Below are 25,305 nucleotides of genomic sequence, written 5' to 3'. Positions count from 1 at the left end.
TACCAGAGATTGTTTTTGAGTCACATGGTTGCAGATGTCATGATGATGCATCATTCCACAAAATTATGTTTCTTCTCTATCATCAAGTTATTCAATAGGCAAAACATATGGCCTTAACTCAAAACAGCTGGTTTATGTCATTTTGATCTGTAAAATGCAGCCATGCTTAAATTCATGCTTAAATAGCATGTTTGAAAGTGAACTGCACTAGTCAGGTCAATGAACCAAAACACATGTCCAGATCAAAACAATAAATGATCTACTGAAAACAAATTCAAGCTTTTGCAAATGCCATATCATGCCCCTATTTCAAACTCATAGAAAATAGTGGTGAGAGTCAAAGAGGAGAATGCACAAGTGAGGATCTAGGCAGTCTGGAGAGATTTTGTAAAGAAGAATGTGCTCAAATCCCTTTATTTGTAAGATAATATTATACGTTGTTTTATTGGCAAATGGAGGCTTAACAAGGTATTACAGGCAGGGGTGCCAAAATTATTATTTTTTTTTCCTTAATGAGGTATTTCCTTAGCCTAGAAATCTAGACGCACCCTAGCGGCGGCAAATTAATTTGCTCAGCTTGTACGTCTAGTATCGAACCATAGGAATTTCTATTGGCTTAACACCGTGGATGACGGCCAATCACAGCGCTCTATTTCGTTAGAGAGTCTTAAGGCGGGCTTAACAGGATAACGACATCCTGCGACGGTGAACAACAAGGAAGGTGGCTATGGCAAACGAAGAGCGGTTGTTTGAATCGGCGTTGGCGTCAACTTTGGAGGAGTTGGACTTTGCTTTGGAAGTGCTTTTCTTTGAAAGTAGATCAACACAATGCACTTAAGTCATTCCTTTCGAAGAAGGATGTATTTGCCGTTTTGCCGACCGGATACGGATATGGTCGTAGCGCTGGCCTATTGCATGCCTAGGCAGTTTGAAAGATTCTCTGCCCGCCCCTTGGATTAAGCGAGGTGAATGATTCAATGCCAGACTATACATGTCAATGATATAGGATGGCCCGCCAGGCTAGTATTTCCTCAGAGTAAATTTGCTTCACTTCAAGGTTGGATTTTCCTCATTGTTTTCGTTGTGCGATTACAATAAATCATTTAAAGATGATTTTTTTTACACCTGTTTTTAGTCAAATTCACCAGGGGTGGCAATAATTCTGGAAGTTTCTACACAGTTACAGCACATGAAGACAGAAACACTTGTACAGCGGGGTTGTGCACAATTCTGCAATTCTGCTTCCTGTTTGCTACCTCAATTGAAATGCAAGAGAAATTCAAGAATTGAATTGGAATTTAAGAGCCAGTTTCAATTCATTTCTGGAATTTTGCACAAGCCTGGTGCTGCAAGTGTTGGTGAAGTACTATTTTGAATCTGAAAATAAAATATAATAGCGTGGCTGTTTATGTAGTTCTGGTAAGTCAGGGCGTTTAAAATCACAGCATCATCAGCGTACAGTAAGCATTTTGAATATTTACACACTTGACGGACATCATTGATCCATAAAAGATAAAGTAAGGGTCCAAGAATGCTGCCCATATCACAGACTAAAGGTTAGGATGTTGCATGATTAATTTTGACAACTTGTGACCTGTTCGTCAGGTAGGAAGAAAGGATGTTTCCTCTAGATTTTTTTTTATCAGTGGGGGCGGGGCAGGCCAGTCCACCCCCCCAATAAAAAAAAATATTGCATTAACAAGAAGTAGAACATCTTTCTTAACCTCTATTTACACACCTATAGTACAGCGGCTAAGCACCGCAATCGTTCAGTTTTTGCAGAAAGCATGAAACTTGGCACAGTTATAGTACTACCCCTAGTGATCAAAAATTTAAATGGACTCCAACACATAGCGCCCCCTAGAGGCGGCCATCTTAAATTCGAATACGGCTACCATTCTTAATAGAATTGTTGATACAACTTCAAAATTAAACAAGATAAAAATAAGTCTTTTAAGTTCTAACACTCAATTTTTAGGGTCAAGGAAGCTATTGACATGATTTCCAAACAAACTTGATGTTGGCCATTTTGAAATCCAATATGGCGGATACCAAATGTGAAAATATAGAACAACTCTATTGTTATTCAAGTAGGGGGGATTATCAACAAAAAAGGGCCTAATCGTTACGCGGTGGATAGAAGCACCAAAATTGGTACAGACACTCTTTATGATGTATCTCATCATTTGAGAAGGGGTGCCCAAAAATTTTGGTTCATTTAGGTCATTTTTTAAGGGAAAATCCAAGATGGCCGCCTAAAACGACCCAAGGATAATAAAACATTACATAGTTGGGCATCATGGTTTATTCTGCTACTTTATTATTTTACATTTGATATATATAGAGATGGTTAACAAATAATATGTGCAAGATAACCCATGAAAATAATCTTACATGCCTTTAATACAGCTTTAAAGGGGGGAAAACAGGCTTAAAATGGTCAGAATGACATGACTCCCCAAATGAATCCTCATCTGAGAAGTTAATTATTTATGTATGCATAACATAAATATTTTTTAAAACTTTTGGAAGAATCACTTAATAATTTTCAAAAGACAGATTATTGCTAAAATGTCCACATGAGCAGAGATCAAGCCCTAAATAGGGACACAACTCATTGACCACATGTTATGCCAGTGTTAGCGTTAGCATTAGCCAATGTAGAACCACTAGCTGGGTTCCAATTATCAAGCTAAATCTAGGCAAACAAAGGCATCCCTAGGCTAATTGTGTCCCCATGATCTCCTGGGGTGCGTATTTGTGAATCTGTGGGGCTTCCTGGGGGGATTGTACTGTTATTTCGGGAATAACATTAGAAGCTACGAAATTTTGATTTGTACTGCAGTAACGGTAGCCAGGTGGTATTTATCTGTGCAGTATGTACATTGAGTAAACCTCCCTCATGATACCTTGACGTGCTAGTGAGAGAACTAGCAGCCTGAGCTTTTAGCTCAATTACTAGCACGCTCGCCTCCCGATCCAAGGAGCTAGAGAGCAAATATACATTCACCAGCTCAAAAAGCACAAAAATATATGCTCTGTTTTCCAGAGAAGTATACACTACAATTCCATCTTTTACTTGTCAAACAAAGGCCATCTTAGTGCAAAAAGTTAACCAAACCAATACCTGTGGTGAACTTAGCATGGGCAATAACAGAGGAGGAAAAGTGGGGTAAGCATGCAATCAAACTGATGCTTCACTTCAGCCAGAACTGTCTGACCCACCTGCTATGAACTCACTCTTTCCTCTCTTTCATGAAAAAGCTGCCAGCTTTGCCATGGTCAGACATGGTATGAATGTTGTAAAACAATTGACAACAAAAAAGGCCACCTAAATTCTGGCCAGGTCCCAGTTATGGCATTTGACCAACCACTTTACATTTTGGGCAGCCGTGGCCCACTGGTTAGTACTCCGGACCTGTAACCGGAGGGTTGCCGGTTCGAGCCCCGACCAGTGGGAACGGCTGAAGTGCCCTTGAGCAAGGCACCTAACTCACTTTCTGTTTGAGATATTTTTGGGGCACCCCTTCTAGGATGTCTTAGGATCATCCAAGGAACAAACATACCAAATTTCAAGCTTTTAAGAGGTTGTTTAGGTGGTGTTTGAATCAGCTACCAATTTTGTGGCGGGGAGCACAACATTTTTCAATTTCTTTACAAACTCACTTCCTGTTTGAGATATTTTGGGCACCCCTTCTAGGATGTCTTCGGATCACCAAAGGAACATACATACCAAATTTCAAGCTTTTAAGAGGTTGTTTAGGTAGTGTTTGAATCAGCTGCCAATTTTGTGGCGGGGAGTGCGGCATTTTTCAATTTCTTTAAAAACTCACTTCCTGTTTGAGATATTTTTGGGCACCCCTTCTAGGATGCCTTAGGATCATCCAAGGAACATGTATACCAAATTTCAAGCTTTTAGGAGGTTGTGAAGGTGGCTTTTGAATCAGCTGTCATTTGTATGGGTGGCCATTTTTAGTTTCTTCAAAATCTCACTTCCTGTTTGAGATATTTTTGGGCACCCCTTCTAGGATGTCTTAGGATCACCCAAGGAACATATCTACCAAATTTCATGCTTCTATCCACCGCGTAACGATTTTTCACATAATCTCCCCTACTATGATAGAAATATCATTCAAAAACAATTTCAAAGTTTGAACAGTCATTTTATCACATGACAACCTCAATAATATATGATGAGGCATCAAGTATAATCTGGTAAGATTCCAATATGGCCACTATGTGTAAGAAAATAAGCCAATTATTCTTCATCTTGGTTAATTGAAGTAACTACCTAGCCTGGCGGGGCCATCCTATATCATTGACATGTATAGTCTGGCATCGAATCATTCACCTCGCTTAATCCAAGGGGCGGGCAGAGAATTGTCTTTCAAACTGCCTAGGCATGCAATAGGTCAGCGCTACGACCATATCCGTATCCGGTCGGCAAAACGGCAAATACATCCTTCTTCGAAAGGAATGACTTAAGTGCATTGTGTTGATCTACTTTCAAAGAAAAGCACAAGTCCAACTCCTCCAAAGTTGACACCAACGCCGATTCAAACAACCGCTCTTCGTTTGCCATAGCCACCTTCCTTGTTGTTCACCGTCGCAGGATGTCGTTATCCTGTTAAGCCCGCCTTAAGACTCTCTAACGAAATAGAGCGCTGTGATTGGCCGTCATCCACGGTGTTAAGCCAATAGAAATTCCTATGGTTCGATACTAGACGTACAAGCTGAGCAAATTAATTTGCCGCCGCTAGGGTGCGTCTAGATTTCTAGGCTAGTAACTACCTACATCATCAATAAATGCTTATTCTATCTTCTTCTCTTTCTGAGCAAACCTTAACTCTTACTATACACTGCTCAAAAAATTATACACTTTAAAAAATAAAACAACAGATCTCAATGGGGAAAAAACAACATGCTGGATATCTACTTTACATTACATTTGGCTGACGCATTTTTAGCCAAAGCGACTTACAACCTGGTTAATAGTTTAATGCTTTTAAAACAATTCTCTCAACAATTCTAGAACAATTTAAAACAATTCAAATAGATAGTGTACAATAGGGAAAACTGCATCAGTGAGTGCTGTTTTTATACAGTCAAGTCAGGTGGTAAGTGCTAGAATTAGCTAGTTGTAAGTAGTTCTACTTAGGAGATATTCTCTGAAGAGCTGGGTCTTCAGGAGTTTTTTGAAGATGGAGAGGGATGCCCCTGCTCTAGTAGGAACTGGTAGCGCGTTCTACCAACGAGGAACGACAGATAAAAAAAGTTTGGATTGACCTGAGAGTACCGGTGGCTAGACAATGTTTGTCTGAAGAGCCCTACGGTCGGGGGGTAGTATATATGCCTGTATGATGGCATTCGAGTAGGTGGGAGCAGTAGGTTTAGCTGGGAGCAGTTTGGTTTTTGAGAGGTTTAGCTGGAGGTGGTGTGCCTTCATCCATGTAGATATGTCTGAGAGGCAATCCGAGGTCCGTGCCGAGACCAAGGGGTCATCAGGTGGAAAGAACAGATAAAGCTGTTTGTCATTTGCATAGCAGTGGTATGAGAAGTTGTGTGAATGGATAATTTGTCCCAAAGAAGTGGTGTGCCCTGGGGGACCTCTGTGGTGGGATGGTGAGGTGTGGACAACTGTCCAAGCCATGATACGTTAAACGAGCATCCTGTGGTAGGATTCAAACTGATATGGACTGGGTAATATATTAGGAACAAAAGGATGCCACTTCGTTATTTGGGAATGAAAATGATCAATCCACAGAGGACTGAATTCAAAGACCCCACGAAAATCTAAGTGGAAAAAATGACGCCGCAAGCTAGTCCATTTTGCTTGAATTTCAGCGCAGCAACTCATGATGGTACTCAGTAGTTCGTATGGCCCCGACATGCTTGATGGCATCGGGGCATGCTTCTAATGAAACGGTGGATGTTGTCCTGGGGGATCTGCTCCCAGATGTGGTCATGGCCATCATTGAGCTCTTTGACAGTCGGTGGTGCTTGCAATGACTGAAGCAGGGTCTGAGCCTGTGGTCCTCTGTGCATAAGGTAAGGTAAGGTGCTCTTTGTGAATGAGTGGCATGGTGATGGTGCAAATGAGTAAGTCAAACAGTGCAAGAATAAAGTCTATATATTTACAGACCTATCTCCCTTCTTCCTTTCTTGTCAAAGTTTTTGGAGAAAGTGGTCTTCAAGCAAGTCTTGGACTTAATATATCAGAACAACCTGCTAGACCCTATGCAGTCTGTTTTCAAGAGTCATTCTACTGAAACTGCTTTTCTGTCTGTGACCGAAGCATTGAGAGTAGCTAAGTCCTCATCTAAGTTGCTAAGTCATTAGTATTCATTCTACTAGACTTATCTGCAGCCTTCGATGCTGTTAACCATGACATTCTCCTTTCTACACTATCTGAATTGGGATGTCTAGGAAAGCCCTTGACTGGTTTAAATCCTACCTTAAAGGGCACATGACCTCACCACAGGTGTGCCTCAGGGATCGGTATTAGGGCCCCTACTTTTCTCTATTTACACACTTCCTTGGGTGAGACCATTCGCTCCCATTAATTTGATTATTACTGCTATGTGGACGATACTCAACTTCACCTGTCTTGAGCTTTTGGTGTTTCCACCACAAAGCACACCCAAGGACTGGGCGCTGAACGCACTAGCAAGTGTCCTAAAAGTGCTGGTTCACTGACTAGCATGAACCCTAATGTGTCAGGAGGGAGCTAAACTCATAAGGTATTACGTATTTAAATTAGCTTCATTGACAGGCATAATCATTTTATGGGATGCAAAATGTTAAACTACAATAAAACAAAATGGACCTTTTCAAACAATCACTATAAGCCTTAAAAGAAACTTTAGCATATGCTAATTGACCCTCCCACCTCAATTGAATTAGGCTAACAGTAGGATGTGTTGGACTGGGTTATGTACTAATTTATCTAACTATGACTGGGTGTATGTACTAATTTATATAACTCTAGGATAGAAGACAAAATAGCTAATTTCCCAAAAGGCAGCATGTTTCTTTAAGAGACTTGACAGACGCTAGCATCCATGGGTTTTAGCCTCCTTGCTAGCATGCAAGCCTCTAGGGGGCAAATTAGAAGGATTGAGCCCAGGCAGGTGCAGGGTGTAGTCACACAGTCGAAACTTCACACATAGCCTAAACGCAGCCCAGTTTTTAACTCAGTGTCAGAATGTATGGCTACTTCCTTAAAATCCAACATGTCTGCCATTTTAATTATGCATGATTGTCTCATTATGTATTTTATAATGCTGAAAGATGGCTATAGACACGTCATATTATGTGTTAAAAGCAGCATAGCATTATAAATGTAGAAAAAAGGGCATATTTTGGTGACCATATTTGAAGTCAAGATAGGGGCCACTAGGGGGCGCTATGTGTTGGGGTCCATTTCAATTTTTGATCACTAGGGGTAGTACTATACCTGTACCAAGTTTCGTGCTTTCTTCAAAAACTGAACGATTCAGGTAAAAATCTGTACTATTACAATGTCTCTGACTAATTACTGTATTTACACCTTTTTTAAACTAAGACTCATAAAACCTAGGTATAGCATATGGCTTAATTTGGACCAATAGCCTAATAATAATAATAATAATAACACGGGGGTCCGGGGTGTGTCTCCCATGGGATTTTTTTTTTTAAATTCTGGTTGCTAATCACATAATTGTAACATGATTTGAGAAGGACAGCATTCAGGAATAGGCTACTAAAGATAGTCCCATATCTTTTGTCTGACTCACGTCGCGTTGCCCCATGCATTAACCACATGTCACTGCTAAGTGAAAAACATACTGAACATGGACATTGTCATAGTTCACGTTGACAGTGGAGAAAACGCGTAGCCTACGTTTTGTGCCAACATGTTGTAGAAACAGACCACAGCCTTTATTTGTTGCAAATCATCTCTATTACCTTCTTTGGTTATAAGTCCGTGATTCATTCACATTAACTGTTCACAGGTCAAGTTCACAAGTTCATATTAAACGTTTTTGCCCAAGTTGTGTGCCGTCGCCACATTTGCCAAATTGCTATAATCCCATTTACCTTTGTTACTAACCTACCAGTCGATAAAAAAGTAATTACCTGCATCGAAACACGATTGAGTGTGCATCTAATGTCTCGCTGTCGTTGCGAGCTAATATGCTACTATATGAGAAATACTTTGAAGTTATCTTTGAGTCAGATCAGCTCCAAAAAATAATGGGTTTTCCTTAGCCTGTGCTACACCTTTCCAAAAAGTTGTGCGAATATTGTACCCAAAGTTTTTGCGATGTCGACAGACTGCAGTAGCCTATGGCGTAGTAAATGGAAGCTCTTGATAAAAATAATATATTTATGGAATAAAACTAGACAGGTACCTCTGATTAGCATTGCTGTTTATTATTAAACTGCGATGATATGAGCACCAGCCAGTGGAGGGCACTTATAGCCTACCATGCACCCGGACAATATTGTGCGCCTGGCCTAATTCTGAAACCGTGGCCACCGCTACGAAATGAAGAGGAAACACTAGGAAGAAAGTTAAAGCTACATCAACACAACATGTGCAGTGAAACTGGATGGGCCCCAACAACCTGACTAGTTCTACTTATTGTTAAATTGCAATGTGAGCGGCTGCCAGCGGGGGAAGATATGTCTGCAGGATCATTTTGAACTACATTGTGCGTCTGCCCTAATTATGATAACTTTGCAGCTTTAATTTTGCAAATATTACAAATAAACAATATGTAAGAGATTATTGTAACACCAGGTTTAAACACCAGTAAGTTGTTAACGCCAAAGAAGAACAATGATAAGAGGGTTAATAGAGGGTTTATTAAAGCGTACACATTGAGACAAAAGGGAGGTTGGAGGGGTAGCTATTCACCTACAGGGTAACACTGCACACACAGGGAACACCGCAATACTGTAAACCACTACAAATGCACACAATAAATCGGTGTGGAAAGGTAACAGGCACTACAAATTCATCAGGTTAAAACCATCACTACAAACACATGCAATAAGCCTGTGGTGAACAACTACTCCTCACTACAGCCAGTGGCCCGCAATGCACAAAGCTTAAAACATTCGTAATCAAACAGATTAAATAGTTTTACAGTTACAAGTCAATTACCTTTATTAAATTTACCAAACAATATCTAGAAGCATAGAATCAACACACTTTACCAGATCCAACTGATATCTATGCGGGGCCGCTGGCTGAAGTAATTGGTGGCGTACAGGTTGGCCACCCTGTCTGAGACAAACAAAACCAAATTAAGTAACCACACACACAAACATACACCAATCACACGTTATAACTGCACTCACACATGCACCCACACAACCATCAATGAAACCCAGCTACAGAAGATCAGGTAAGTTACACAGGTAAGTTAACCAGATAGTTAAACAACGCATACACACACTCAATATCTAGCACACCTCACACAGACACGCAAAAGAAACTAAACCTGTACGCCACCAACCTTACCCTCTGCACAAAGGAGACCAAAGAGGCAGTAGGAGTTAAGTCTTATAGAGACGAATGACCCATTAGACCAGCCTCAGACGAGTCCAGGAAGTGACGTCAATTCCAGAAATAAGTACCTAATTTACTTTACTCTTTATGGAGAATACAGTGGGAAAAACGTGTTTTCTTTTACAGTTCATGGAAAAAATAGTCACATTAGGTAGAATCTTTTTATTATTATTCGTAATTCACATGTATTTATTAAATAATCGATCGCGACTGACTGTCCACGTGATCTGCCAGTCAGCTGGGAGGAGCTCGTGACTCACGCATAGGGACTCACGGCAGATATTGCGCGAAATGTTGGTTTATTTAAATGTTAGTATCGTTTAGATGTACTTCCTATTCATTAACATGAACATGATGACTGACTAAATAAATGACTACGATGTTTAATAAACCATTGTAGGCATGCAAGTTATATCACATCAATTAGTTTTCTGTAGGCTAGGCTAGTATCACATGCTTTACACTAGGCTACAGCATAAAAATAGGCTCAACAATAGGCTATCAACACGTTTGCAGTATCACTGTTGCAGAAATCACATACAAGAAAGCATCCTCTTGATTGTTTGTACATTTTTGCATATTCCAACATAAGGAAGCAGCATGAGGAAACTTGTCGTTTTTCTGCCTTATTTTCTAACTACTTTTACGAGTCTGCAGTATCACCGAGTACAGCTGTTACAAGAGGGTCTGGCGTCCCTTTGTTAAGACGCAACTTCCTGCGACGGTCATTCGTCGGAAAATGACTTAACTCCCTCTCCAAAGAGGCCCGGCACCTCCAACTTCCTGTTTTTAAAGGGAAGCCATCATTTCAAACCGGGCACTTCCTGTCGCTCAGCGCCACAGCTCCCCTATTGTCCCGGCCCAGTCATTGCACCCACCCACAATACAGTCCATTCTGTTACATTATTGCTGTGTAGGCCTACTTAACATCTGCAGTATTAAAGTGAAGAAATGTACAGTGGGCAGTGCTTCGACTTGGCCAGCTTCACTCGCGGTCCGCGCGTGGGATCACGCGGTATCACGCGGTATCACGCAACTTTAATTTGTATTTTCCCAACTTTAATTTGTATTTGACGCTGCAACAACCCAAACAACCGGTAGATGGCTCAAGTGAGCGGGGTGTCTCATAAAAAGAAATGGAGCCTGGAAAACCCTACACAGACTTCACTACAGACTTTAGCAGACTGGTTTAGAAATAATTTAATAGCCAGAAATATGCCTGCCCTGCCCTAATAAAGAAATATTTGGTTAACTGCGAGTGAATCCCGTTTGCAGCCGTAGAAGAAACGCAGGACAAATGAAACATTCTGGTTTTCTCCGAGTGCAACGATGATAGACAGACATCGTTTGGACATAATATAGAGCATATTAACCTCCGTTGCTCAGCCAAATGCCTTCCTGTTACGTCCTGTTATCACGGAGTTACAGGCGATAAACGATTTTTGATGGTCACAAGTTTACTTCATTAGCGGTTTATTTTTTTGATTATTAAAGAGTGTTTTTCATTTAAATGTTTGACTTTGTGCTTATTCAGTAGAGCATTTAGTGCTCTTCCCAATCCCAGACGTTCACATTGCATGTTTGTTTGTAATGAATGCAACCGCAAGATACGCCTGTCATAGGCGCCGATACCGTGGGTGCTCCGTCTCTCGGGCACCCACTGAAAACATTGAGCACCCACGTGTGCCAGCTTACAGTCCCGGCTAAATTTACATTCATTTAAAATCAAACATCGCAGTTTATGTTAAATTCAGCATCTCTCATAATGTGATTGGATATGTTGCTGTCAATTCCCTACTTCATATACTAACCACCAATGAGAGCGTCTCTGAAAATTCCTGACACTTCCCACCTGAAGAATTAACGCAAGGCTTTGTCGGGTCTTCAGCCCCGAATGTTTAAAATGTATATAGCCCTGAATATAATTTTAAAAGTAGTCTGACAAAGCTTATTGTTTTGTGACACAGCTAAACACTGGTACCTCATAGAACGTCTATAACATAGCCGGTCGCAACTCACAAAAGTAAAGCAGATAGAAAGAACTCACGCAAATCTAGCCTACAACACGCAGACAGCTTTATGCGCAGGGGAGAGAGCGCGCGCGCGCACTGTGCTTTATGATTGTTGCCTTCTGATGGTATCTTGCTAATTCACTGAACTGCATTAGGTGACACAAATGGTATTGCCTTTATCTTATAACTCCTTGTCTGAGCGACTACCAGGCCTATGGTTTTTAAAAGTCAGACGACTGTAGCAGCCCAAGGTAACCAGTTGTTGTAGATGAGAGGCAACCCCTTGTTTCAGATAGCCTGGACAACATGTTACCTAGGTGTTGCCTACGTTATTAATTAATGGTAGCCTACAATAGTTAATTGATTCGCGTAACATATTAGTTGGCTCAAAGAGTAGGGAATCAGGATGGAGAGAGTCACGTGCGTGTTGCTTTTGCGGGATCGAATCCAGTTTAATGCTAGTTTTCAAAACATATATTTTTTACATGTCTTTTGTCCGAGTGGCTGTAATGTAGCCGAGCGCTCATGGCGTATGAAAAGCGACTTCAAACCGCCTAAAACAACTTGTTTGTGAACAAGGGCATAGATTTGGTCTGAGCTTTCGTGGGGACACTACCCACTGACATCCCCCCCCGAAAAACAAGCCACTCAAGTCTTTCACCAGCCATAGATATATAAAATGATTAAAATGTGCTACTGTCCAACTATCCATGATTAAAATGTGCTACTGTCCAACTTGATCTAACTATACTGTGTAGCCCACATAATCTGATTTTAATATGTACAGATATGTAGGCTATATTTAACATTTAACATTTATTTTCTATTTGGTCTGTTATGAAATCATGCATTGACCCATTTAAGCACAGCTCAGTTTTAAGAAACTTAAATACATGCATGCTTAGCATTTTGTGAAAAGAAATCATGGTAACACTTTATTTTAATGTGTCGCTGTTACAGTGTACCTACCTAATTAGGTACAGTGGTACAACCTCTGTAACAACATGTACTATCAGGTACTATCATTGTACTTGCATTTGTATTTGTGGGTACCTACATATAGTTGTTACATTGTAATACTGAGTGCTTTTACAAAACTTTGCCAATTTGCCTAAATTTTCATCAGAGGCAAAGAGCTGACCTGAGACCTGCTGGATGGGGTAAATCTGGTCATGATAGATTTGATATACAAAGCATTCTTAGCTTCAGTCCAGCCTCATTGTCTTCAGTACATGTAACAGCTGTGCTGCTACAACCTTGTTACTCTTTGATACAGTGGAATAAACCTATTAAAGGAACACGCCACCCAAAATCAGTAGTGATATATGTTCTTACCGTAACTTTCACGAGTTGAGTCGTACCTCTCCCGCGTCGGTAGGTGCACTCAAACGCTCTGTCGCGCGGCGCGAATGTGTTAGCATGTTGCTATGCTAGCGGGCTCTGCCGTGGCCGTAGAGAGAGGCACATAGCAGTATTCAAACACCTCCACGTTTTACCTACTTAAATACAGTTGCACGAGTAGTTGATGAAAAATGTTAGGGCACACAACATGAAACGTGACGATTTTCCAAGCGAATAAACATGAGAACTACAATGTGTGGCGCAATAGCACTTGGGAGTACTTCGACCTAGCGTGGTAATATTATTAACACCTAATTGTAGATCCTATCCACCACAGAGTTTAGAATCCATGCTGGATCGACCCTCAGCCTCTCCCTCCCCTTTGAGCGAGAGAGAGGCACACACACTAGAGATGCGCTGATGGGCTATTATTTCAACCATAACTGCATAGCAAAACTTATCATCCATCAGCCATCCATCAGCACTAAAGTTTGTTGACCAATTTTCAAAACTGCACCCGCCATCCGCTGGTTGTTTTAATGTAGGCTATATGGGTGATGCAGCGCTACTGACGTGAGGCTAGAAAGCCCTTGCCTGTTCTAGAAAGACTGATCTAATGCAGCAAATATATTAAAAAGCAAAAGTCGTACATTGGCCCCAGAATATCAGCAGCAAACTCAGTCTCTGTCGCGCAAAACAGTCTCCAAATAAAACGCACATCGGCCTGTTGCCTATTCTGCCAGCTTGTGACAATATATCGTCCAAAATGCTTGATTGCATTGCATTCTCCACATTTTTAGCTACATTTTCATGTACCACATCAGCATTTTTGTTCAGTGAATCTTTTGTAAATTGCTTTACAATTACCGTCGGGCCTATAGGCCTATTGCCTGGCTTGCCTCAGCTTCGGTCACGTCCTTTTACAATTTTATCATTGTAATAAAAAACGCAATTTGCCACATAATTTCAGCATGCTCCTGGCCTACTAATTAATGCCTATTGTAGGCTACTTTATTTTTTGCAAAAAGAAAGAAATCCTTGATAAAATAACAAGTCATTCACATTATAGGCTACTTTACACACTGTTATGTCAGGTTGACTGACAAGCCTGTTCTGAAGACTCCCATTCATTTTGACTGCACGAGCGCATCTTTTTCAGACAGACATTGCAATTCATTTTATAGCCTAGCAGGCCATCGGACAAATATGACGCCTCGATATTAAAGAAACTCCGACTCCATTCATTCTGAAAGTCCACTGCACAACAATGCAACGTGCATGTTCACATTTTTAGTAACAACCGCCAAACTTGCTTGCTTGCCTTACACATCTAAGTTTTCCGACTATTTTTCTTACCTTCTTTTTCCGCTGTGGATGTTAGTGAGTTTGTAGAAGTTTTAGCTCTTACGTTCTGAACATCTCGCACTGCCATCGCCCGATGTCATTTCTTAGTCATATCACTCTCTGTCTCTCTTTTAAATGCCTATTCCCTGAATGGTAGGCTACAATTATGTGTTTTATATATAGGCTAATATCTAAGCAAAATAACCCAGGCAGTCTCATCTAGGATATAACACAGGTTGAAGTTGGTTCTATTTAGGGAGGTGAACATCTGTAGATGACTCAGAAATGACATCGGAAGACAAGGAGTGAATATGGCAAGAGGCAAGCCGAAGTCTGCTGACAAGGGCCCGACGGTAATTGTAAAGCAATTTACAAAAGATTCACTGAACAAAAATGCTGATGTGGTACATGAAAATGTAGCTAAAAATGTGGAGAATGCAATGCAATCAAGCATTTTGGACGATATTTTGTCACAAGCTGGCAGAATAGGCAACAGGCCGATGTGCGTTTTATTTGGAGACTGTTTTGCGCGACAGAGACTGAGTTTGCTGCTGATATTCTGGGGCCAATGTACGACTTTTGCCTTTTAATATATTTGCTGCATTAGATCAGTCTTTCTAGAACAGGCAAGGGCTTTCTAGCCTCACGTCAGCAGCGCTGCATCACCCATATAGCCTACATTAAAACAACCAGCGGATGGTGGGCAGGTGTAGTTTTGAAAATTGGTCAACAAACTTTGGTGCTGATGGATGATAAGTTTTGCTATGCAGTTATGGTTGAAATAATAGCCCATCAGCGCATCTCTAGTGTGTGTGCCTCTCTCGCTCAGAGGGGAGGGAGAGGCTGAGGGTCGATCCAGCATGGATTCTAAACTCTGTGGTGGATAGGATCTACAATTAGGTGTTAATAATATTACCACGCTAGGTCAAAGTACTCCCAAGTGCTATTGCGCCACACATTGTAGTTCTCATGTTTATTCACTTGGAAATTCGTCACGTTTCATGTTGTGTGCCCTAACATTTTTCATCAACTACTCGTGCAACTGTATTTAAGTAGGTAAAACGTGGAGGTGTTTGAATACTGCTATGTGCCTCTCTCTACGGCCACGGCAGAGCCCGCTAGCATAGCAACATGCTAACACATTCGCGCCGCGCGACAGAGCGTTTGAGTGCACCTACCGACGCGGGAGAGGTACGACTCAACTCGTGAAAGTTACGGTAAGAACATATATCACTACTGATTTTGGGTGGCGTGTTCCTTTAAGTGTACCAGTTAATTACTTACATGTGACATGTATGTTGTGTCTTCGATGTCTTGGAACAGGTCTACTAATTCACTACATAGTACATATATCAACTGTGTTGGTACACACTTATTGCTCTTTGATACAGTGGCATAAACCCATTAAAATGAAGTGTACCAGTTAAGTACTTACAGTTACATATTACATGTACAGTATGTTGTGTCATTGGTGTCTTGGAACATGTCTGCCATTACCCTACATACTGTAGTACATGTATCAACTGTGTTGGTACACATTTATTACTCTTTTGATACAGTGGAATAAACCCATTAAAATAAAGTGTACCAGTTAAGTACTTACATCTACATATATACATCCTGTCAATGATGTTATGCATCCTGTAATTGATGTGTTGAAACGTGTCTGCTGTTACACCACACAGTACATGTGAATTAGTAGACCTGTTCCAAGACAAGACCTGTTCCAGTTTATTCCACTGTATCAAAGAGTAACAAGGTTGTAGCAGCACAGCTGTAACATGTACACTGAAGACGATGAGGCCTTGACTGGAGCTAAGCATGCTTTGTATATCAAATCTATCATGACCCGATTTACCCCATCCAGCAGGTCTCAGGTCAGCTCTTTGCCTCTGATGAAAATTTAGGCAAATTGGCAAAGTTTTGTAAAAGCACTCAGTATTACAATGTAACAACTATATGTAGGTACCCACAAATACATTATGCAAGTACAATGATAGTACCTGATAGTACATGTTGTTACACAGGTTGTACCACTGTACCTAATTAGGTAAGTACACTGTAACAGCGACACATTAAAATAAAGTGTTACCGAAATCATTAAGGCTACATTGACAGACTCTTAACCGTGAGCTGCCTGTATATTCTCTGATTCTAATATTTACAGATATCTAGGCGATGTAAGCACAGCTCAGTTTTAAGAAATGCTTAAAGACGAAAGACCATGTTGAATTGTGCTACAATTTATTTCAAAACCGGATTACTCTGGAACATCTAACTATACACGGGAATGCATTACACCTTTGTGTTCGGTAAAGTCTGCTGTTTATTCTGATATATGATTTGTCATGTGTTGCGTGAATTGTGTGTATTCCACCGAGACGAATGGATGTGGAGATGGGCGCAGAGAATAATTATTCAATCTCTTGAAGTTTATTTTTCTCGCGAACTGTTTATCACAGCAAATAGTGGCTAGCTAGCACCGTTTAAAAGCTGAGAAAAGGCTCTTTCATGTGACTCATGTGTGATGAGTAGCCTACTTCTCGAGGAGTTCAACAGAGAAGAATGGGTGAATTTGGACGCACTTCATATGCCGAAGTGAAGCTGAAGCGCTGCGCAATGCTGCGCAGGAGACTGCGGCTCACTGGTAGTTATTATAGGTAGGCCTAACTTCAAATCAGCGCGATTTACCCTTATAGGCTACTGCACATTACAAGATCTGTACGAGATGATCCGCAGCACTGAAGTGAGAAATGATTTAACTCTTTGTGTAGCGCATGTCAGCACTTTCCCCCCCATTTCAACCTGAATATTGGTGGGGACATTTCAGTCGTAATTTGACATTGGTGTGGACACGTCCTTTGGTCCCCACGCAAATCTACGCCCATGTTTGTGAATGTCTGACAACTGCTGCAGCGCATGCACGCGCAAGGAAACCAGTAGGTGGAGAAACCAGAAGGCACACAACACCGGAACGATTTTAAGGCTATTTCGCATAGGCTACTCAATGGTGATATATCACACGCATTATAGCGACCCCCACTCACCGGGGTTAGTGGAAGGTGTTAATAGACGATTGGCGTAGCCTACAGTGGACTAGGGCTGTCAAAATTGCTCAAAAATGACGTTCGAATATCCCCTCTAAAATAAACACATGTATTCGAATATATTGGAATATCTAAGCTATATTATTTGCGCATTATGTCAGTGATGCGCATCATGTCATCTGTTTTTAACTTTTTGTATGGTTATTGCTTGACAGGGGGGATCCCAAGCAGCTTTCAGCCATAAGGCATTTCCTAATTCACCTGACACTGATATTCAAAATGTTGAAACTATTTCGGCATAGCCTATAAGCAGTTTAATTAAATGTAATGTTAGTTGTAAACAAACGGGCTACTTGGTGAGGCTTGGCCTCACAGATGCGCTCGTGCCTTAAATGGCAATACAAATCTTCACGATAGGCCTATTAACTGACCGCCCTATTCACGTTGGCTGGGGGGCAGGGGGGGCCATCAGACATTTGTTCCCAAGGGTCTATGAATTGTTAACACGGCCCTGCCCCCAACGAACGCAACATTCCACCTCTGAGACAGCTGAAAAGAAGTCTAGAGGACTCCTAACTCACTAGACCTACTTACTAGGCTGCGCAAACCACAAGCCTGCATTCGAGGCAGGCCTTCTGTTGAAGAATTTTATATAAATCCTGCGCTAACAGTAATCCTCCTACCCCCGCTACCACAGCTGTGGATAGTGTGGCATGCTCACGCTTTATGTCTCCTTCTTGCAAACTAGGCATATAGCCCAACCATTTACGTCTTCAAAAAATAACAACTTGCCAGATATGCCTTCATATCTTTGGGCTTCATTCAGCATTTTGTTCTTCCACTGGAAATGACTCTTCTACATTTGCTGCCTGCTGCATCCTTTCTGTTTGTATTGTTTAGAAAATGTTTGACGTCTTGAGTTAATGCATTAAACATTGTTTGCTGGTAACCAGCCACAAATAGCCTACAGATTCTTGCGTGCGTTCTCTCCAAAATGTGCCCGTTCTATAGGCTGGCCAAGTGCGTAATTCTGCGGCATAAAGCAGATGTATTTGTGTATTGTACAGAAAAATAAAAATAACCTGTCAAGTAGTCAATTGACTACATTGCAGTCAATAAGTAGTGCAAATTACGAAACCAAAACGTGGGTCATAGTTGTCTAAGCCTCTGCTGTGAGGCCCATGAACAAAGACGCATTGATATCTGCAATAGTTTTTTTTTTTGCCGAAACAAGCTCACAGCCGAACAAGTCATAGCACTGAATGCAGAGGCAACTGGCATGTGATCTCACCACGGGCCAATGGATGTACAAGTTTTCTCCTGTGCCTACGATATTTAATCCAGTGTTTTGTCAAGTTGCAAAATGCTATTCGTTTTAACGAATTTTTATGATAGTACCCTATACAAAAAGTACTTCATACTATCTTAATTGCTTTATACTCAATACTTGACCAATGGCTATTGCATTGAAAGTGAGAATGTGGCATGTGATCTACTGTGTAGGCTTCATAAAATAAAATAAACAGATTGCTAATGGCCTACAAGCTGATCTGGGTTGCGTTTCCCGTACAACTACGGAGGTTAACTTTTTACTAACAGGATGCATCGTTCAACTAACCAACATGTTCCCAAAACTGTCGTACTTACATAGTACTGTAAGTTTGGACCATGATAGTTTCCAAACTTCAGTAGTCTGGACTAAGGTGGTTAATGACATTTAGTAACACGTGAACGGGCACCTGGACATACTTCTGTGGCGCATTGCGTTAAGGCCGGCAGATGACAGCCGCCGTTGCACAGCAGCTACCAGTCCCCTGTCCAAGAGTTCGAATCTGGGTTAAGACGTTGACAACAATATTGACATCGTTGTTTACCCAAGTTTATCTTTTGTGCAGATCATATTATCAAAATCAGAATCAGCCTTCTTGGCTTGGTTTGCGTAAACTAACAAGGACACCCCCCTCCATGAAAATCAAAGGCTACATATTCTCAGCTGACTCGTCAAAAAGTGCGCACCACCTTATTATTATCTGCAGGTGTGTGACTTTTACTTACGTGCACATGGCTGCAAATTGACTTTTAATTGATGTATTTTCTGCCTTGGGCATTTTAAAATATGGATGTATGGTGGTTAGAAGTGTAAATATCAATTAGAAACCTAAATATATTTATAATTATTAATTTGCAAACAAATAACTGGCGTCAGAATGTAATTCTGCGGCATAAAGCAGATGTATTTGTTTATTGTACAGAAAAATAAAAATGACATGTCAAGCAGTCAATTGACTACATTGCAGTCAAGAAGTTGGGCAAATTAATTTACGAAACCAAAACGTGGGTCATAGTTGTCTAGCGTAGCCTGTTAAAAACATTGCAGAAGCCTACCCAAGGCTACAGATGAATTCTGAACAGTTATTTCTCTACTGACTCAATTATCACACCACTGTTTTGATTTGCGTAGTTACGTTAACCCTGACAATAATGTAGACAGCAAATTTCGATTTCCGTTACCACCGTGTAGTCAAGCCTTAAGCCATACCCAAGTAGCCTAAATCGAGGTAAATCGAGCTTTTTCAGAATGGGCGGCAGGCAGAGCGATGTACAGTGGCAGAGCGACGCACAGTGGCTGAAAGTGGTACTAAAGCTTCACGCAGCTTCACGCCTCGTAATGCGTGACTGAAGTGGCCATTTGAAAGCGATGCCCACTGTAAATGTAGCCAAACAGATTAATGCTAAATGTTTTAAGTGCAAGTGGCATTTTGTCTTGTTGGCATCCAATTTAATGAAGTGAACTGAACTGATTTTTTTGGCATTTATTACACTACATGAAAAAACAATACACCTCTCCAGACAACACACCCCTTTGTATACAATGTGTCCATGCTTTTTTTCCTATGGCAAAATAACGCAGATTTTGGATAATCACGCCTGCCAAACTGTTGATAATATAGAGGTCTGAAATGCAGTCAGACGTTTTGCCCTAGACACATTTGTCATCTGACATGTTTCTGACGTGTTTTTTGTGTTAAAAGAGTTAAGTTTGGTTTTGCTATGGGAACCAAAACAAACTCCTCAGCACCATAGACAGAAGAGTTTACCCACAATTAGCAACTTTAGCATGACAATGAAGCTGCCACGAAACAGAGCATGATGTCTGGATTAAGCCACACTGTCAACTCTATGTGGAGAAGAGATATTTGTTATAATGCAAGCAAGCATTGTGCATAATGCTTGCCACTTGATGGGAAACCTTAAAGGATAATTCCGGTATTTAGCACTTTGAGTCCCTTTTCTGGTTTGTTTTGGATGAACTAGAGTGGTGGACACCGACATTTTGACGATGGGTCTACTGTATCTCGACTTTCAGACTCGTTTTGAATGCCTTTGACTGTTTCAGAGTGGCTGGCTATGGGCATGCACAGGAATTATCCTTTAAACTTTTAAATAGCTAGCATAATTATCTAATCAATGCTAATCGGTGGCCAGCTGGAGACAAAAGGACACAATTTCACCCAGTAACCATTCATCGTGTTGTGGATGATGTCGTAGCTATCATGATTGGAGATGAGCAGGGACAGATCATGGCTTGTGCCAAGTGTGCACGTGCACAGGGGCCCTGAGCCAATAAAAAAAAAAAAAAAAAGAAATTGCCATGAATTTAGGCTAGATTATGCCCGGTGCTTCTGTCTGTTAATTTGCGGCACAACTGAATGGTGTTATGGAACCGCGGACCGAAAGAAAAATAAACTAAATGTTTTCCTGATCAATATACTTCTTAATTCATAAAATATAGAGGCATAACATTAGGTGGAAGTGGTAACTATGAGTGCTCATTCAATGTGTATGCGTGTTTGCGAAAGTGAAACTGACAAACTGAACCACTCGTGGGTAGGTGAATAAAGTGGATTCCTGCAATGTTCATGAAAACAGCATAGCGATTGGATAGCCTAATAAATCACGACTTGTAGGCCTAACAGTATCTTATATCGTAGCAAATAGCCTATGGCGATGCCGACGACAGATTTAAAATCGCCTCGCTGGAGTGAGCGCATAATGTGGGCTGTTGCGCAAAGAAATTAATTAGGGAGATGATATGCATCTCCATTTACCAAACGCTATGGTTTTGCTAACATCTCCACTGTTAAAGGGAAACTTGGCAGGATTTCCCCCTCTGCTGGAGGAATTGTGCATTATGCTATTTCAAACTATGGGAAAAGGTAACGATAAAGCACATGGATTTGTTTACAAGCTAGCGAACGGTTAGCATAAGTTTGGCAGAACTATGTGGATGTTACAAGGTAAGAAACACGATTTAAAACGAGTTTCTTGTTTCTCACTTCTCTTTCCGGGACGGTAAGTCTCAATGTTGCAAGGTTGATTTTCCGCCTGGGGACGCTAGGCGCAGCGGGGAAAGTCACCATTTTCACCGGAACAGGTCATTTAACCATCCGAATGATTTCTAAACGGGTTTATTACGTTGAAATAGTTGCCAAGTCCCCCTTTAACGTGAAATATGTCTCCATGCAAGGTAGTGTCAAGCAGCAGTGAAGTGAAAACCTTATCATGCAGGTAGCCAATGTTCACGTCACCTGAGTCAGACAGAAAACGGGCCCTGCTTGCTCTGTTAAAGTTTGTATGCCCCTTCCAAACTGCGTTAAAAGGGTGTATTTAACAGCCAGAATTTCGACACCCCCGAATCCCCTGTAATATGATCAGCACCACTTCTCACAAAATACGATCAACGTCCCTGCTACCGGTCCGTCAGAAATATGACAACTGTTGTCCGGTCCGTTTAATGAAAAAGGTTGGGAACCCCTGCTGTAGACTGTTTGGAGAGCAAAGAGAGATTAAACAGCTGCTGGAATTCATTTCTGTGTGGACCTGAGTTATAATATGACATAATGGGGGGGGGGGGGGGTTGATATTGTGCACAGGGGGCAATATCTGTTTAATCCGTCTCTGGAGATGAGAGAGAGTTCTCAAAAACAAAGGGGAGAGAGAAGCCTTGGCAGCCTATCTCTTGGCAGTGGCACCGCCAGCCGTAATCCAGTACGCACTGTGTACAATTTTTCAACAGCTTTATTCATGAAATCATTCAATATTACAACAATATAAATAGCTTGTGTCCTGTCTTAATTTAAACATGCTTCGCGTACAAATGATGGCCTATATTTAGGTCAAATAGAATGGACATCTCAACATAAGGATACATTAGAAGATGATTGGTGTAAACTTTGTCACGACATGATAAGCAGTTCTGGCGCTTAAAAACGTGCGTTCCATTCAGTCATAAATCATTCAAGCGTAGTGCTCGTCATGAAAAGAAAACAGCAGCTTGGGGCAGTCGTGGCCTACTGGTTAGCACTAAGGACTTGTAACCGGAGGGTTGCCGGTTTGAACCCCGACCAATTTGTCCAGGCGGCCTCGGCTCCATACCTGCCAGATATGGGGCAGGTAGCAAGGGAGATGATTGTAGACAGAAGCAGGGATTCTGACAGCATGCAGGCTCACCGTGAGTCTAGGACTTATCAATTGTTTGTTTGTTGTCCATGTAAGAACACTGCAAAAACTGCTTATCTAACAAAATCTCACCAAGTGTTATTCATCTTATATCAAGATAAAAAAAACTAGTTGGTATTGTTTTCAGTATAAAGAGACTTACCTAGCGCTTCCTTGTGAAAACATTTGACTTAATTTTAAAAAAGTTTGACTTATTTTAGGACATCTCATCCCGAAAACAAGCAAATTTGGCTGCCAGTGCGTTAAGCAAATGTGTCCTAAAAACAAGCAAATTTGGCTGCCAGTGCATTGAGCAAATTTGTCTTGATAAGACTCCTTAAAATAAGTCAAAATCTTCTTAAATTAAGTCAAAATGTTCTTTTGAGAGGGCGCTAGGTAAGTCTTTTCATACTAAAAACAATACCAAATAGATTTTTTAATCTTACTATAAGATTAATAACACTTGGTTAGATTTCATTTTTTGCAGTGAAGGCTTTTGCGGCCAGCCACACAGCACAATTCACAGCCACCTGCGATGTCAATCATTTCCGCCATCGTTATATTATACAGCACTACAATGTTTTGCACATATTTAGTCCATCCATTTGATGAGCTACTTTTATTGAGTTCCGTCCCTGAAGTGTAAAACTATAGATCTCAGCAATGATACCAACAATGGCAAATAATTAATAACACATTTTTGTGTCACTTACTTGCAGCATACTGAAAGATATATATCAGGGCAGTGGTAGTGTAGTGGTTAAGGAGCTGGGCTAGCGTGCAGTAGCCAGAAAGTTGTCGGTTCAGTTCCCGGCTTCCACCGTTGTGCCCTTGAGCAAGGCACTTAACCTCAAGTTGCTCCGGGGACAATGTGATCCCTTGTAATATAGCTGACATATGTAAGTCACTTTGGTCAAGAAGTGTCTGCTAAATGTAATGTAATGTAATGTAATGTAATGTAATGTAATATCAGTGAGTGGATTTAGTCTTTGCCTGCCTACTATATGTTCACATGTCATATCTAACTCAGACCTTTGCATTGCAGTGGAAACTGCATTGATGGGCAGTCCATGATGCGATATCGGCACCTGCAGAGAGATATATTACAGCTGACAGAGGTGGAAGGGAAATTGGATGAGCTCATTTGCCAATGTGACTTACAGCTTCAGCTTCTTACAGAAGACCCACAGAACAAGAAATATCCTTTTGAATACATTTTCCTCTTGCATATTTTAACACTAAAATGTCTCCAATTGTTTCATGGCAAGTATACCCTGCTGAGTTATTTGGCCTCCTCATCGCTGCTTGCACTTGTCTGGCACTAACATTTCAAACAATGAAATACAAAATGGTGGAGCCGGAGCACGCAAGGTGTAGACATGATGCTTAGTGAAAAGATAGTGCACTTCCCCAGTAAGTGTGCCAAATTTCAGTGAATATGTTTCTAAAGCCATAGAATTCAAATGGCAGAACACATAATATGCATAATAATAATTATTAAAACTAACCCTAACCTTAACCCTAACCCTTGCCTAACCCTAGTGCCTTCCATGCAGCGCTGCTTGGAAGACGACGTTGGGGGCTTAAAACACCAAACACCACACAGCGGTGATCCTCAATCCAAACCCATTTTATCTGCCCAAGGTGCTGACCTCAGTATAATCAAGCTACCTGCTTTCTGCCCCAACATGGATTGGCCACATAATTTGTGCCCGGTTAGGGTACTGCAACTGCGCTTTCTACGCATAGGCTCTCCCACTGGCTAGTGCCATCACTCTTGCGTACAAAGCGTCAGTGTGTCTCCCCCCAAATGCTTAAGAGCACACTCCACCAGGAGCGTAGCTGCCTCCTGGACAGCATGGTATCTATGGAACAGATATATTTAAGTGTGAGCTGGGCTTCAGGAAATATCTTCACCTGCTTTTACAATCTGGACATCACTAGATCATATGTGACCCTGCGGCGAAACCAGTGCTATTTTGAAAAAATCCACGATAAACAAACGTACGGGTTAAAATGTCCAATTTCACGTTTTCACATAATTCGACAGTATACAGTCTACACTTTCATATTGTGAACAAATCTCACGGATAAACATACGTTTTGACTGTTAAACCCTGACTTTATTTAGGTGAAGATTAAACACATTAGCAGTCATTCCCTTTGTCCACGCCGCTATAAGGTTTTACGGTAGAGCTAAAATTGACTCATTACTCGTTACTCAATGTGTCAGCTCTCTATCGTTCTTGGCAGATACCGAATATGAATGTGAAAGACTTGCCTTTCACTTTTAGAAATATCCTGGCGTCATTTTACGGACCAGGAGAAGTTTTCCATTTAAAAGTAGGCCTATACACAAGCTGTGACCACAGAACTTCCTCTCCCCTTACTTCCCCCGAAATACATTAATTATATTCTATAGCAGTGTTTCCCAAACTTTTTTTCTGGCGACCCACTTTTTAAAAATGACAGACCATCGCGACCCATTTCACTTCAAATCTAC

At 41.1% G+C, this 25,305-nt stretch overlaps 1 protein-coding gene across 1 annotated transcript in view; it reads left to right on the top strand.

The window, feature by feature from the left end:
• The window catches only part of e2f1 (E2F transcription factor 1), an 80,014-nt gene extending 54,709 nt beyond the window's left edge, over nucleotides 1-25,305 (top strand). Inside the window, exon 4 of the mRNA XM_076277450.1 lies at nucleotides 23,848-25,305. Within this exon, the coding sequence (XP_076133565.1) occupies nucleotides 23,848-24,127 (280 nt within the window). The 3' untranslated portion in view covers nucleotides 24,128-25,305. The remainder of the gene's footprint in view (nucleotides 1-23,847) is intronic.

The sequence above is a fragment of the Alosa pseudoharengus genome, unplaced genomic scaffold (assembly GCF_046254945.1).
Source record: "Alosa pseudoharengus isolate Yale_2024_CS ecotype anadromous, Long Island Sound unplaced genomic scaffold, YU_APseudo_1.1 YU_APseudo_1.1_scf_9, whole genome shotgun sequence".
Taxonomy (NCBI): Eukaryota; Metazoa; Chordata; class Actinopteri; order Clupeiformes; family Clupeidae; genus Alosa; species Alosa pseudoharengus.
Note: the sequence above shows the minus strand (reverse complement) of the source record. Positions and strands in the feature narration are given on the sequence as shown.